At 29.3% G+C, this 17,850-nt stretch overlaps 1 protein-coding gene across 1 annotated transcript in view; it reads left to right on the forward strand.

The window, feature by feature from the left end:
* VSTM2A (V-set and transmembrane domain containing 2A) overlaps positions 1 to 16,806 on the forward strand; it is a 32,645-nt gene extending 15,839 nt beyond the window's left edge. Inside the window, 1 exon segment of the mRNA XM_074283617.1 lies at positions 16,515 to 16,806. Coding sequence (XP_074139718.1) covers positions 16,515 to 16,591 — 77 coding nt within the window. The 3' untranslated portion in view covers positions 16,592 to 16,806.
* The last annotated feature ends 1,044 nt before the right edge of the window (positions 16,807 to 17,850 follow it).

Below are 17,850 nucleotides of genomic sequence, written 5' to 3' on the forward strand. Positions count from 1 at the left end.
AAACCTATATCTTTACTGAGCCTAATTTTATTGAGCCAAAAAGGGGGGAGGGGAAAAGAATGAGAAAAAAAAAAAAAAAAAACTTTCAAGAGATTCAAATTTAACACAATCTTATTTTGAAGAATATACTAGCTAAAGAATGAGGGTAGACTTTCCTTTATTTTTTTTCTTTATTTTTAGCACTTTCTTTTCTTTAATTTGTTGAGTAAATATTTTTATGCTTGATGATATTACACTAATGGTTAATTCACTGCCAAGAATAATCACTAGATCATATTAGCAAGTTGAGATAAAATCTTGAGGATTTTGTCATTGCTGTCATTTTTTTTTGAGAGGAAAGTGAGACAGACAAATAGAGAGAGATAAAAAGGAAGAAATAGAGTAGAGGCAAAGACAGAGACAGGGAGAGAGAGATATTAAGAAAGACAATGAAAAAGGCAGGAAAAAAAAAAAAAGAAAGAGAAAGGAAGGAAAAAATGTCCTTTGAATAACCAAAACAGTTAAGAGATCAAGATTATTCAATGGAGCTACTTTTATTCAATTTATGTTTTCAACAATCATCTATATTTTTTTATAGTAAAAGAAAACCAACAATACAGAAATACATTTTAATATCCTATAAGCATTGTTAGAAAATAGCATTAATGCAAAATCACTAAGAAATATTTTGAAATAGTTAATATTTTAGAATACATTAAACAAAAATATCTAACATGATCTATGACCTCCCCCCCCAATCATGACTAATCATTTTCCAGAAAAAAATAATTGAAAACACCAAAAGAGTAATTCATATTTTTATTCATATTTGCCAAATGTATTTTAGTATTTAAAATAATTAGAAACTAAATATTAATTTATTTTGTAAAATAATGTATAAAAACAAAAGAAAACATGAAAAAATGAAATCATTTTGGTTTGGTACTTAAATGAATGCTCTTAATTTTCTCCAATCTACAACTAAATACCCAGGAATGCATTCTTTCCTGTTTGGCATTTTAATTGGCTTAGTAAAACATCTACTGACTAATTTTTTTCCTGAAAAATAATAAACTGGCCCCTCAAGCTCATCATGATGAATAGATTTAGTGCAATTCAGATACACACATGTATATATGTATGCCTATATATCCTTGTATGTATTTGCTTACTTAGTTCTGATGCATGGTATTCATAGCCACTATAAGTTTGTTGTTTTATTTAAAATGGTACAAAGGAATTAGAGTTAAATTAGAGTCATAGTACAAAAGGTCAGAAACTCTCATGGTCACTTATTATAATTTGATGTTGGACAATTTCTCTTTTCCAATTTGGATTTCAATTTCCTCTCCATAAAATAATACTGAACTTATTGGCTCTTAAGTTATCTCCAGCTCAAAAGATCTCACCAAGAAAATATTAGTTATTATCCTTTTAAGAACAGAAAAGGGAAAAAACAGGACTTGCAGATAATATTTAGTTTTATAAGTTCATCAGAAAGAAAAATGTAAACATATAATAATTAGGAAATGCCAATTTATATACTTCTCCATGAACAAATGATGCCTAAAAGATAACTCATCCACAAATTGAGGCAATTACAAAGCAATTACTATACAACTTAATATAAGTTTGAGTAGTATGATGGTAACCTATTCACAGGAAGATGAAAAACAGCTGAAATGGCTTTCTGGAGATTTAGAGATCAACAAAATGAATATGCTTGAAAATATTATAAATAAGAAATATGTTTGAGTTAAGACATATATCAAAGAAATATCTTAGATAATGGCTAAGTGGAATAGGAAGTTATATGCTAAAATATTAATCAGTAAAACCTGAATATGTCTCTCAGATCTGTATGAACCTGAAAAAATCATTTAACTTACCTAAGCCTCAGTATCCTCTCCTGGAAAAGAGGATATTAAAAGACCCTGCCTCATATAAGAATCCCTTGAGATAAAACAAATATAAAAACTTTGCAAATCTTAAAATAATATATATGTAGATAGGTGTACATATATGCTACTTATTATTAGAGGAAATTTGTCAGAATTCAAACTCTTTTCATGCATAAAACATAAATAATATATTTGTTAGTTTTTCCCAGCTAACCTATTATCATGTTTTATAAACTATTGCTGATTTAAAGTATCAGAGGATAAACTTTCAATACTTGATCTCACTGATGAAGCATTTTCTTCAAGTTTAAAAACAAAAATGATCCATGCTTTCTCATCTTATGAGACTCTTACCTATGTATTACCATAAATGTCTCAAGGGGTTTCTGTGCAATATTTAAGGGTCTTCCTCTAGGTGTTTTAAAAATTCATGAATGCCAAGGTAACATACATTCTGCTTATTTATTCTTGCCCCCTTTTCTAAAATTAACTATAATGTTATCTTTTATGTTGTTTCAAATATGCAATTTTGGCACAATTATCAAATAAATATTTTGAAACTTTAGTCATACTCAAAGCCTTCATATGATGAAATCATATGTGTCTTGAGTGTTGAAGAATATTTTTTACATTTAGGTAATACTTAGTAATCAACTTCCTCATCATGTAACTTTGTCAACACAATGACAGACATTTTCACTAAGAATGAAAAATGCCATCTGCTAACAAATTCCAATTGAACTGAAATTCCACAATTGTGTGTACAGGTGTGAATGACTGATTTGTTTTGATTTTAGCTGAATGTTTCAAATAATGGAGATAATGATAGACACTGCATTTCTGTTGCCTTCTTTGTTTGTAATTTACACTAGAAGCTGAGCTATACCATATAAAAGTAAGCTCCCATCTGCCCTATCCCAGCATTATAAGTAGCAAATTAAAAGACACTACATCTGAAGGGCAATAGTGAAAGATAGAATTATTTTATGCTTCAGAAGAAGACAGTGAAAACCTTACTAGAACATTTTGTAGCTAGAAAGAAAATATTACAATTTCAAAATTACAATATTGAGAACTGTTTGTATTTTTATGTCTATACTAAAATGTGTATAATGAATATATGTATTTTTGATTTATAATATAATCTTTTCAGTCTCAAAAATATACTTTCTGTTTAATGATGCTTTAAAAAACAAACAAAAATCTCTTCTGTAAATCATTTTTTATCACATTGCCATATCATTGGCAATTCTAATTAATATCAGTGTGTAAATATCTTAGAGGAAAGGGAAATGTTGAAATACACACACACACACACACACATATATATATATATATATATATATATATATATATATATATGTGTGTGTGTGTGTGTGTGTGTATACATATATATATATATATATATATATATATATATAAAACATTTTCAATTTTTACAACTTTAAAAATCTTTTAATATGACATATGTCCTTATTTTAACTTCCACATTTTTATATGATTTGGAATTGAGTTCATTGGACTTTGAAACTTTCTATATTCATCATAAAATTACCTAACTCTTCACATGTTAAGTGTATTTTTGGAAGTTATTTCCCCCTAAACATTTGCTGCATTTAAGTACAGTTTTTAAAATACATGTTAACTACCCCCAATATAAAAGATGATAGAAGTTCACATAGCAATTTTTCATCTCATCTTCAGAAATTTCCTCATTCTAAAGCAATTATCTCTTTTGTATATCAATATATTTACCATAATTTAATATTCACAAGACTTCCAAGCCCATTGAAAGCAAATCTTCAAAATATAATTGGGACATAAATTTTAAATTCTAAATATAATTTCCAGATCTTACATGTTCACCTGAACTTCTTTTGATAGCAATGTTTGAATGCAAAATGAGTAAAAATTGCCTGCAACTAAACTTCTGTATTCCATTCTTTTTTCTTTAATGCTCATGAAAAATATTATTCACTATGGCAAAGGTTAGCCACTTTTAAAAAGTCATTTTTTAAATTATCTTTTCCATTTTGAGATTTCTTGTTAAAATAATTTTTAATTGTTTTATGTCATAGAAACAGTTGTTTAAGTTTATGCACAACTTTATAACATTTTCTTTTAAAAGATCACAAAAATATGCTGACTTTTGATAGAAATTAATGACAATAAAATGTTTTTTCCATCCGGGTTCATGAACTCTTTACACTTGGGTTCCATTGATCCCCAGGGTAATGCCCAGTATAAAAGAACTATTTTCCCCAACTACTAGGCCCCTTTAAAAACTGCTTCTTACTTTTTAAGGATTTACCAGGTTGTTTTGTAGCACTGTTTACCACTTCTTGACACTGATTTTATTTTTATTTTTGACTGAATAGTTCATTGTACCATAAAAGAAACATCCTCTTATACTTTTGCCTTGAACAGGACTCAAAACACAACCTTCTCAAACATATAGTAATGACAGCATCTCTAACATTCACAATTTTTTAAACCCTGAGTTCCTCAGATTAAAATTTATTTTTAAAACAACAATATTAAAAATAGAAGAGAGTGCAACCAAATTCATTTATATAGTATGAAATCCTGAAATCAAATTGTCAGGTAGTATAGCTAAATGTGGAAAAAATATCCCAATATATTTGATCTGATGAGTGACCAGTTAGTAATGTTCTGAATCAATTCTTAATGCTATATAACCATTGCTATCACAAACTTTAAAATTTCAAAAGTATTGCCTTTCTTAAGTAAGTTTTATACTAATGTCCTACTTTACTGGTGATGAGTGAGGAAGAGGAGAGACTAAATTAATGATTTTGTCTTATTGGAGAACTCTTAATATGGAAACTCCCTCTCTAGACATAAATTGACAACTCCTTTTGAACTTAAAATCTTAATAAGGTGCTTAGGAAACAGTTTCAGTAGCTTGCCCAAGTACACAAAGTATGTATGTGTCAAATTTTAGATTTGCCTTCAGATGTTCTCAAGGTTGAGAAATTATAAAGATCTTAGCAACTGATAAAATTTAGGAGAAATTATTTCCTTGTATCGAAAAGACTATTATTTTTTTTAAAAAATACTCAGTGTTAAATAAATATTTACTTTAAATGTCTACAGAACATTGGCTGGAATGGAAAGCTCTTTCGTTACTTTTATCTACCTTCTATTTACCATTCTTCTCTAGAAACTACTCCAGTCTCCTCAGAAATCAGAGATTCTGAGATGATGATAAAAGTTTTAAGAAGTACCTGGTAAAGTATATGAAATGTGAACTCTCTGAGATAGAAGATAGGTGGGGCTTCTTTTAAAAAACTTCCTCCTCCAACTTTAAGGAATGATAAGAAATTGTTATTACCTTATTTGTTTAGGATATTGTTATATTGCTTTGTAGTTTAATATTTTATTAACTATTAATTGGTGTTTAAAAAATGTTCATTTAACAGATGAATAAACTGAGACCTAGAAAATTAATTTATTCATCTCTCAAGTTACACAGGTGGTTCTTTTAGGGTAAACATTTAGTAAACTACCTACACACACACACACACACATCACTTTTTAAAGTTCAATCTGCATAAACATTCTCCAACATTTTCTTGAGTCTTGACTATCAACAAAACAATCAAGTCCCCTTTTTTTTATCTTATCCAATATTGAACATATGAATTCTCATACTGGATATATTAAAATCAGCTTTTATTATCCTGTTCAGCTGAATCCTATGAACCTCTATAGTGACTTGCTAACATTCAATCCCATGTCATTTGATTATATATTTAATTTTCTGTTTAATAAACCATGCTAACTTCCTAAAAGTACTGAAATCTAGAGTAACACTATATGAACTACTAGGAGGAGTTATCTCAACATACAATTCCTCTGAATTTCTATCATGCTGTTTTTCCTGCAAATTGCCACTACAGTGAAGGCACACTGAACTTTTTTCACTTTAATTACTTATTTTCTTCTCACCATACTTTATTAGATATTTTTCATATTTAAACTCTTTTAAGAAAGAAAGGCAAATTCATAAGATTCTTGTGACATTAGAGGAAGAAATGGTGTCAACTAATTATCAATAACACCAAATAATAATAAAGCACCTTAAATTTTGCAACATATTTATACATCATTCCATTGTATGCTCATTATGACCTAAATGATAGCTTCTATCATAATTTTCATCTTTTAGTTGAGGAGACTGATAGAGTTACTGCTTGTCCACTTTCATTTAACGAATATGTAAAAGAAGCACTTTTCAACTGCCTGAATACAAGAATAACCAAATATTATAAAATATTTGAATGCATACTATGTGCCAGATACTATACTAAGATATGATCATGTTAATGAAAACAATGGAACGGAAGAAGAGGTTTTATGGAGGTAGAATTTAAATTCTACCTAAAACCTAGGCATCTCTACATGGGAATATACCTTCCCCTGATCCAAATGCCCTAGTAAGATGGCTATGACCCTGTTTGCAAAACTCTACTGCAAGTATTTATTAATAGAAATGGGAAAAAGTTTTGCTAAGAAAATTTACCATATAAACAAGATTTCAGAAAGGGTATTTAAACTATTTAAGAAAACAAACTGTTTCAAAGCTTTTTGGCACCATTTATTTACATATAAGCAATTGGTGAGCTAATTATAAATCATTTTTGCTTATTCATTAGACTCATTACTTCATGTATTGGAAGTAATAAAATTGCATTTATTTTAAAATAGATTCTAATTCAGTTTCCACTAATTTAGACTGTCTTTTCTCTCTTCCTGCTATTATAGTACATAAATCAGTGTAATTTTCATTCATAATTTTCAGTGGATGGAAGTAATTTAACTTAGAAATTATATCCAGAGATGACTAAATGGATGTGTCATATTTGCAGACATCAAATCTTGCTGATGTCACTAGAGTTATAAAACTAAATGGGTTGATTTAAAATGAAATATCTTGTCAAATATTTGAGAAAGAGATAATTTTTATATCTTTCTCCCTACCAGTCGAATAATATTCTACACTGTTATTGGCATAAAGAAAAGAAACCATATCAAAAACATGTTTTGGTGATTCTGCTAGTGAATAAAAAGTAGAGTGTTTGTATTATTCTCAGGTGAGGACAAAATCTTCCATACACTTGTGAATTTATGTATATGTATAGCTCTATTGCACTTTGCCTTGCTCCTGTCTTCAGAAGCCTTCTAGATAGAATAAAGGCCTATTGATCAAAGAGAAAATGTAAAAAAAAAAAATTAAGTGCTGCTGCAGACAAATCACAGCCAAAAAAAAATCCTATTTTTAAAAAATTGTCAGAAGAAGGTAATCCCCTTAAAATAGATTGAAAAAATTGCAATTGATAATTGAACATAAGAATTATATTATAATATTTAATATATATATATATATACATATATATATATACAGAGTGAAAGCATATTCCCATATATGCATTTATATTCTGTTTCCATAATAATTAGAGAAAAAACATTCTGTTATCTTCTTTCTTCTTATTAATCAATTAGAATATATAAAAATCTAATTAAATTGTATAAAAGGATGATGATTTATTCTTTCCCAGTTACTTTCATTTCTTAAAATTAGCATTTCATTTAAAGGGCTCGTTCATAAATATAAACTTTTCATCTATCACAGGTTCTTCATGCTAACACTTTATTCTCCTTAACATCAATACATATATATATATATACAAAAGTATGTAGCTTGTACTCTGTGTGTGGAAACATGTTAGTTTATGTCATTGAGATTCAACTTCAGGTTTGGAGAACTATAGTAATTTGCTTTTGCTGTCATGTTTGTTGCTGCCTAACACATGTCCAGGGATAATTTTAAAACTGAAGTGTTGTTAGTTAAAATTAAGATAAAAACACAGAGATAAATGGATTGAATTATAGATCTTCTACTCTGCTTCTTGTAAAAACCTATGTAGAGAGAAGGAAAAGAGATTGGTCTCCTATGTATTGGTCTTATAAGAAAAGTTTCAGACTTAGAGACCTGAATTAGGATTCATGTTCTACTTTTACCATTTATTAGCTATGACTCTGGGAAACTCATTTGACCTAAATCTAGTTTTCTTATCAGTAAAACAGAAATGATATTTTCCATATAGTATTTTTGTATTTTTGTAAAGTTTGAGTGGGATAATATATATACATATATATATATATATACATACATATATATACATATATATACATATATACATATACATATATATGTATGTATATATGTATATATATTTTTAAATTTCAAATGTAAATGTACCATTCTCTTTATTATTATTTTAAAAAGAAATACCTAATTCAAGCTAAGGGAGAATTCCACCAAAACAACAAGAACAAAACAAAACAAAACAAAACAAAAAAACAAAAACAAAAACAAAAACAAAACAAAACAAAAAATACCTACAAATGAATAAAACCAATAAAAGCAAAACAATAGCACTACTACAACCAACAACAAAACATTATCTTAGACTACATAATCATTGCAGAATGAAGATCTGGATGTATATTCTGAATTCTGGAAAACAACTTTTTTTCTCAACTATCCAAATAATCACTCAAATTCTTCTATCTGTGAATTGTTAATTATATAGACTCTATCTTTCCTGGATTAATAATAATCAAAGGAATCATTCCAACTCTTATTCTACTCTTAACATAGCGACCTTTGGCAAATCAACTTACCTGCTGGGTCTTTACCTTCCAAGGGAATCATGAAAGACATTGATTAAATAATATCTAAAGTCACTTCAAATTTTAAAGTTCTTTTTTCTATGAATCGATAAGCTAACTTATTGTATTTACTAATCTATTTAGAAGTTATGACAATTATGTCATACTTATATTCTCCTCAGAAAGAGAGGGGTACAAGTGTCATTTTAGATACTTAACATTTGTTTGGATCAATCAAGTCAATTCAGTCTCTTTGGCTCTCAGTTTCTTCATTTATTCAAAGAACATACATAACAAAGAGAACCTCCTTCACAGTGTTGTTTGAAGGATCAGCTGAGATACTATATGTAAAGTGATTTGCAAAACCAAAATAATTATATAAATCTTAGATATTACATTAATACCTTAATAGCAATATATTTAGTATCTTGGACACAAACCTAAACACTGTATCTGAGCATTTTAAATAAAGAAAATTAAAAATTTATTTTAATGCATTTTAAAAATATGGTATAAGTAGTAATCATTTCATACAAGATTTAAACTAATTGAGAATACTATGTTTAGAGTTATAAAATGAGTTTTTTTTTTTTTAATTTCCATTAAATTGCATACCAGGGTATGAACTTGAATAAGCCTTTTTACCATTTGTGGGCTTTAGATTCTTCCTCTGTGAATGAAGGGTTTTGAACCTAATAATCTCTATTTTCCATTCTAGCAGTAAATACAATGTACAGAGCTCTCATAGGTCTTGTACTTAAAGTAGTTTTCCATAAATATGACCATCTATTCTTGTTTTAAATCAAGTACCCCAAATTTGTTCTAGCTTTGAATTAGACTTTTTAAAAATATATACAATTTGAAAATACTATAACAATTACCGTCTTGTTTATAGTTTAATATAATATTATTAAAAAGTCCTATCAAAGACTGTCACTTTATGACTTTTGATTTAGGTAGAGAACAAAGTGAATTTAGCTCAACAAGGGGCATTTATTTAGCACCCACCAAGTTTCCAGCACCATCCAAGTCAATGGATATAAGAAGACAAACAATATGGACAATGTCCTTAAAGAATAAGCCTATACTCTAAAAAAGGTATTATAATGAAAAGCCTAATATGATGGAAATTCAAATGGAGAGAGATCCCAAGTACTGAAATGATTTGAGAAGGATTCACAGAGGAGATGACATATAAACAACTCTAAAGAAAATAAGAGAAATGAGATTCTGAGCAAAGAAAGGAGAATATTTTAAAATATTTATGCTAATATCAGCAGATAAGAAAAGGTCTGTCAAATTCAGTTTGATTAAAATATATAGTTATATGCTCAAAGATTTGTGAAATGAGGCTTAGTAGGTAGAGAGAAGATACTGACTGAAAGTTTCTGGCTAAAGGATTTGTATTTTAATCCTGTAGTTAGTGGGCTGTCAAAGGATTTTTGTGTGTTTTCCTTTGTTTTTTGAGCAAAGGAGTTACAAGGTCAGATCTGTATCTTAAAAATTTATTTTTTTGCAGTTCTGTGGAGTATGGCTTGGAAAAGGGAGAGTCTGGAAGGAGACCAATTAGAAAAATATGACACTTATATAGGTGAGAAGTGATGAAACTGTAAATTAGCATGATAGATGGGTGAATGGTGATGAGGCCTGCAATATTCTGGAGTGCAATCCAAAACAGATTACTGTATGATTAGGAAATATTTAAGCAAATAAATAAAAATACAATAATACTGTATTCATATAAAATTTCCTAATTCAATAAGGACCTCACAGAAATTCTTGGGCAAAAGGATCATGTTACTATTTGAGTTTCAAACTACAGTTCAAGTTCAGACCTTTATATTTAATTTTGCAAAGGAAAATAAGACCCCAAAGAGTTAGGGATTTAGCCAGTCCCTTGAGTAGTAAGTGGCAAAGCCAGACTTAAAGGAAGATCGTTGGATTTAATAATCATTGTTCTTTCCACTTAAACACTAGTTTTTCACATAATTCCAGTAAATATAGGAGGAAATAAACAAGCATTACAAAAAAGGAGATTTAATCAATTTAATATATATTTTATAGACTAGAAGACAAAACAAAATAAACAATAAAAAGGGTTCAAGAAATGATATCAATATAATTTTCTACATTCTTATTGCATATACATAATATATATTAATGTTAAAAACAATAATATCTGGTTATATCTACATTTAGTAAATTGTTATAAGATGGCAAACATTAAAACAAAACAAAGTACTAACTTTTCCAAAATCCCACAAAACTGTGGCTATTGTTGTATTTGAGAAAGTAGCCTTTATGTTCCTATGGTAGTTTTTAGTCTCCTTTAGTGATGAAAGCAACAATAGAAGAAGGCAATACACATATTTTAAATATATATATATATATATATATATATATATATATGTATATATATACATATATATATGTAGATATGTAGATATATAGGTAGGTAGACATAGATAGAGAGATAAATGGAAAACTGGATGGACAGCTGAATAGATAAATACATACATATATATATATATATATATATATATATATATATATATATATATATATTCAGAAAGACAGAGAGAGAGAGAGAGAGAGAGAGAGAGAGATGCTTAGAGGTGCTGCTTACCTGTGGACTTGGACAAATCATTGAATCTTTCTCATGTTCGTTTTTCACCTGTAAATGGAACTAATGACATTTCCTTGATTATTTGATCAAATTATTATGAATCTGAAATGGCAGGATATGATAAAATTAGTAGCATTATAAAATCAATGTGAGAATTAAAATTATTAAAATAATTATTGTCAACCATGGACATCATGTTTGAAAATCAAAGGTACCCTCTTCATTTTTAGTAAATTATATTAATAATTTACATGGCCTTCGTGGTCCATTCTTCTAAATTTTTAATGGTAGTTTTTGTTTGTCACTATTTTGATAAGAAATACACATACTTCTGCCAAAGGGCTACTGAATTCTACTAAAATGTCAGTGCCACCATTTGATAGTTCAGCCAAGGTCTATGTCCAACTTGAGTTCTGAGTTAGACTTTTGGAAAAAATGCTATCATGTCTTGCCAAAATGTGGAAGTTATCTTCTTAATGAACATGCTCATTTTTTTTCCCATAGGAATTTAAATGACAAACTTTCCTAAAGCTTTAGATTTATTAATAGTGGTATGCAAGAACTTGACATGAAATCCAGTACTCTTTCCACTAAACATTGTTGGCAAACAATAAGCAAATAAATAACAACACTAAAAAAGAATCACTGAATGCAACCAAAGAAAATCTTCCCCAAAAGGATAGCCTTTAAAAAAATAAGTGATAATATATTTTATGAAAACTAACTGAATAACAGATACCACTTCTTCAGAATGCTAAGGGATACAACTTTCTGTCTTATGTTCTTAATTTGAAAGGCAAGAAAGTAAAATTTTAAAGGATTTTAAAGAGTGAAGAACAGATGGTAGTTGCAGTTTAGACCAGACAAGTCAGGAAATGTAAATTAATTGTTTAGAAGCAATCAAGTAACAAGATAGATGCCAATATATATCAGCTAAGATAGTGAAATATTTTAATAGATTTGTTGAACTTTCTTTATATGATATATAATAATGTCTTTATACAAATGCATATGTATATATATATATACATATATATGTGTATGTATATATATATATATATATATATATATATATACATTTATGTATTTTACAGCTGCATGCATGTATGCCAATAGCAGATGAAAATGAAATACTTCTACATATATTCTAAGACCTTTATTATATGCTTTGATTCTAAGGCCAAAATCTTCAAGAAATGTTAGAGATTTAATGGACCTTATAATTAATAATATATAATCCTTTCCTTTTATAGGTAAGGAAAATGAGGCTGCAGAAACAAAATAACTTGTTAAAAGTTCATACAGGAAACAAAAGCCTAAAGTAGGATTAGTAAATGAGTCTTTTGATGGGAGATCAAGTAAAATAAATTATGCCATGCTGTCCTCTCCTTAAGAACCTTCGTTCAGAATATAAACATGTCTTTAGGAGCTATTTGTTTGTAATATAAGAGTTTATCTTAGAGTTTGGGTTATTAACTATGTTACTTTGCACAGTGGAATTGAAAAAAAAACTATTGTGAAAATTCTGGAACATATTATGAAATTTGAGATTGAAGAAGGTAGATGAAGAGAATCATGCTAATATTTCCCTGTAAGAGAGAGAGGGAGGGATGGAAATGAGAGAGAGAGAGAGAGAGAGAGAGAGAGAGAGAGAGAGAGAGAGAGAGAGAGAGAGAGAGAGAGAGAGAGAGATTTTCTGTAAGGGAGGGAAAAAAAAGAAACAATAAGAAATTGAGCTTTATAATTTTGACTTTTATTTTGGACACTTTTTTTCCTCAAGTCTGATTTCCCCACAGATAAATCTAATTCAGAATATTTTATATTCAAGAACCTAAAGTTATTTCATCAAACTGCTAAACTGTGCTTTTCCATCACTGCTATATTTATTAGGTGAAATTCAAGTTGCTTTGAATTCTCACAGGTTCCTCAAAGCTGGGCAAATTAAGTCCTTTATATAAAAAGAGTATTTTCAAAACACAATTGCAACTTATTTTTGTCTTGCTATGGTTTTTGTTTTGTTTTTTTCATATATGATAGTATAATATTTTTGATTGTTAATGATGTTTGGGTTTTTTGGTAATTTTCACCACTGAAAGGTCACTGAAGACTTAACTGTTGTCATTCATCATCATACATTTTAACATGCTTATTCCTCTAACCAGTAAAACAAAGAAAAAATTACAAGGTTTTACAACATTGCTTTAATTTCTTATAAACAGAAAGATGTGTGCTGTAAACAACCAATAACTAAGCTTACTTTCAAAGACACTTGGGAAATTATTTTCATCATTGATGATAATGACAATAATTGTGGCTTCTAGAAGCAACTGCATAGAGTACTGTTCACAAAACTATACAGAATATGAATTCGGAAAGGTTTAGTGATAAAATATTCTTTAAAAATAGCTTTATATTATGAATTTTTTGCAATTGTATTTAATTCTTCATTAACCCATTTGGGGTTTTCTTGGCTACAATACTGGAGTGATTTGTCATTTCCTTCTCCAGCTCATTTTATAAAAGGGAAAAAACTGAAGCAAACAGTATTAAATGACATTCCCAAGAACACACAACTAAATTAATGTTTGAGACTGGATCTGAGCTAAGAAAGATGAACCTACCGCACTCTAAGCTCAGCATTCTATCTATTGCACCAGCTAGTTACTTCTATATTATGAGATAATTGGTATTCATAATACATGTTTTGGAAAAACTAGAATACATTTAAGCCCTCTATGTTACAATGGCCAGCTCAGTGATGTTGCAGATAAAGCCCTGATCCTGGAGTCAGGAAGGCTTGAGTTCAAATTCAACTTTAGACCCTTATTAACTATGTGACCCTAGGTAAGTGGTTTAACTCCTACTTGGCTCAGTTTCCACATCTCTAAAATAGAGATAATGATAACATATGTCTAAGAGTTGCTTTGAGGATCAAATGAGATAATAACTGTAAAGCACTTACCATAGTATCTGGCATATACTAAGCACTTTATAAATCTTACTACCATTATTATTATTATGAAGATATATCTTTAATATTTGCACTATCTCATTAAAATGTATGTATATGTGTATATGTATACACATACATTTAGACACACATATACAGGTATATATTCACAATCTGCTCAAAACAAATACATGCACATACAACAAAGTGAATCTGACATGAAAATACAGAAAACCTATCTCAGATTTGGAGATAACACAGATTTAAGTTCAAATTCCATTATATTAAAAAAATTAAGAATGCATTGCTTTATTTTCATCACTTGTCCTTACTATCATAGCCTGCAAATAGTTTTATTTGATAAAAACATTCTATTTTATATATATATATATATATATATATATATATATATATATATATTGCAAGGAAGAATTATTTTTTAAAATGTCATTGAGGAGCACTAAATGCTGTACTATATGCTTGAACAGGAATTTAGTTTTTTTTTTTTTAAATACATTCATAATTATTTTCTTTTTTTCATTCTGACATCCTAACACTTTATAGTTTCATCTGTTCACAATTGATCCCATTTATTCAGCATCTGCTTTAACTTGCACATACTGGATATGGTATTGTAGAAAATGTTCTGTCAGAAATGATGCTACTTTAGTATCCCATGAGGAGAGCTGCTGCTGTGGAACCATTTCCAGTGAAGAATTTGTATGAGGAAATGGTTATATGGAAAGGCCCTTGAATCCAGCATAGTGAATCAGAGCATCTGTATTCTCAGTGATAGCTGAGAGGAAAAAAAAAAGACATTAGAGGGAAAACTGCTACTTTAAAAAATTTCCATGACACGTTTTGAGGATGAATTGCCTTACCTTTTTGCTTTGTTTATTAACATCAGTACCTTCCTAAACCAGAAAGAAAGAAAGAGAAAAAAATAAAATAAACAAAAACCCTAAACCTAAACACAAAAGCCAAAACAAAATAGCAATGCCCCTAATGTAATGACCAATTCAGTCAGGCTTCTCTAAAAGGAATATATCTATTCAAAAAATTCCTTTAATTTGTTACAATTAAATTCATCTCTTAATGATATAGTATTTATGTTTGGGAGACATGGTTTTTGTGCAGGTTGCAAATACATTCTTTAAATAGTCTTTAGAGAAATGATTCTAGTTCAACTATACTTTTTATTATTCTCATTCATTTCAAAGGAGATGGAACCAAAATCAGATGCTTTCCTGAGTTTCTCTTATGACCACTTTCATAGTATCCTATTATTTATTCTGACTTATTAGAAATGTGTATCATATAAGCATAAAAATGGTAACTTTAATTATACTATTTCTATTTTTTTCACACAAAAAGAAACTGAAAATAAGCAAGTGCAAGATATTAATTTGATAAAAATAAATTTTCCATTCAATTCAATTCAATAGATATTTGCTTAATTGCCTGCTAAGTACATGACACGTATGGAAGATATTGGCTACAAAGGAAAAATAAGAAAGGTAGTCTCTGATCTCCTTGAAGTTATATTCTACTCAAGGTGTACATTTAGGTTAGCACTTTTTTTACTACATGGCCTGTGTGAATCTGCAAAATATCCTAAGAAACTTAAATTTTCAAAGAAAAACAAAAATAAGATTTAAAAGACAAAAATCCCTATCCAAATGATTTTCAGAAAAGACATATCTGATATGTCCTTAATTCTTGATATCCTAATAATGGTTCTAGTTTAATGCATGATTCATGGGCCTGAAATGGAATATCATCATATTCATGACTACATGTACAAAGTACAGTCCCCTTTTAACACTGGAAAACTCAGGGACTCATAAAATTGCCATTTCATAGGTTCAGCAAGGCCACCCTCGATTCAAAGAAAAAACCTTTTTGAAGGTAAGCAAATGCTAATATCCATACAAATTAAGCTACAAAGTCCCCAGCAAATACTTTCTAGAGCAATATAGAGCCCATGGCTCTCAGCTTGCTTTATGTCTTTTAATGCCGGTACCAGTTAAAAGAGAGATGTACTTTGGAGTTGCCATTATTGTAATCACTAAGTGACTGCAGGGCTAATTCCGCAAGGAGCACTGTGAGGGGAAAGGTTCTTGGATCTAGCCCTCCTTTCGTGCTGAACATGGGATTACATTGTTTGAAAACAAACAAGACAGTCTTCATGGGACTGAAATACTTTGTATGTGTTGTTATTTGCAGTGCATGCCAAGACATTCATGAGCACCAGAGCTGGCGAGCTAATTAAGTATATATATGTATGTGTTTAAAACAACCTAATAAGGAGCATTGGAAATCTGCAAGATGAGCGAATATCTTATAACTTCTTCCGCAGGTGCGAGGATAGCTACAAGCCATGGACTTTCTGTCCTGCTTCTTGTTTGTGGCTTTGTGAAGGGTGCTTTGCTTTAATCTAAAGTGCTGACTTTTTTCCAATATCACTTTCTCTTCTTAAAGCAAAGAGCAAATCGCCTGTAAAATCTTCGGAGCGGACAGCAAAGTTGACCCTAAACTCCAACCACCACTCTGCACCCAATGTACTCTAATTCTCTACACAAGGAGCACCTTCTTCAGGAAGTTAAAAAAATTAAAACAAAATAAAAACAAAAACAAAAAAAAGGAAAAAAAAAGTTTAAAAAAAAGAAGATTGCCCATGTTTTATTAATACTATTTTCTTTGGCAAACCACTGAGCTTTTAGTTCAAAAGGACTGGCTTGAAGTAATAGGACATTTTGTAACAGCAAGACTTGTTTTCCTTTTCTTTCAACAACTAGAAGCATTGTATGATTGACTGCTCAGGGGTTGGCCTGTAAGTCATTAGAATATAAGTGTTCGCTGTGGATATCCTTGATTTCCACTAGGTCATATCATTTCTCCACTGGAGAGAGAGAGACCAAAAACAAATAAATGAATAAAATACTACAGCATATCCTCAAACATCAAAATCTGCCTTTTGGGGGATGAACACAAATATTAACATGGCAAGCCAATGTATAGAACATTAACTTGAAGCAAGGAAAAAAACAAAAAACAAAAAACAAAACACACACGGACAAGAATGAAGTGGTATTTTTTCTACTTTTAATTTTTTTCCTTTACTTGTGTTGGGGCTCTTTTTTATTTCTTTTTCATTTCTTTTTCTTTTTTGTTCCTATTTCTTGTTCAATGGTGGCAAGTATTGACTAAGGCCCATCCCCAGTTAACTGTGTGGAGATTTTTATAAATACATTTTTGAGTGTTCTCTATTTCATTGTATTTTATCTAATTTTGCAATTATTGTATATGCAAAGCTGACATAAGTTCTGTAAATTGCTTACAGTACATGTGATATAACTTCAAAGTAGGCATAATATGATCCTCATGCAAGCAATTTTTAATATAATATATCTATATCTATATGTTGTGCCACCAACACCTTTATTTTGTTTTCTGATGAAGCATACTATTTTAATTTGTAATTCAATATTGTGTAAATTTTGTAATACATGAATTCACTTCCACTGATTTGACACTTTCAGATGTCTACTAATTTCTGTAAAATGCACATTAAAATTTGTAATGGTCTCTGAAAAATTAACTATTTCAGTTGTGTGTATAATGTGTTTGAATTTAATATGTTCCCTTTATATTTATGTTGGTTTGGGAGTTTGAAAAACTTTTTCCCAGAAGAA

This window comes from Sminthopsis crassicaudata, chromosome 1 (assembly GCF_048593235.1).
Source record: "Sminthopsis crassicaudata isolate SCR6 chromosome 1, ASM4859323v1, whole genome shotgun sequence".
Classification (NCBI taxonomy): Eukaryota; Metazoa; Chordata; class Mammalia; order Dasyuromorphia; family Dasyuridae; genus Sminthopsis; species Sminthopsis crassicaudata.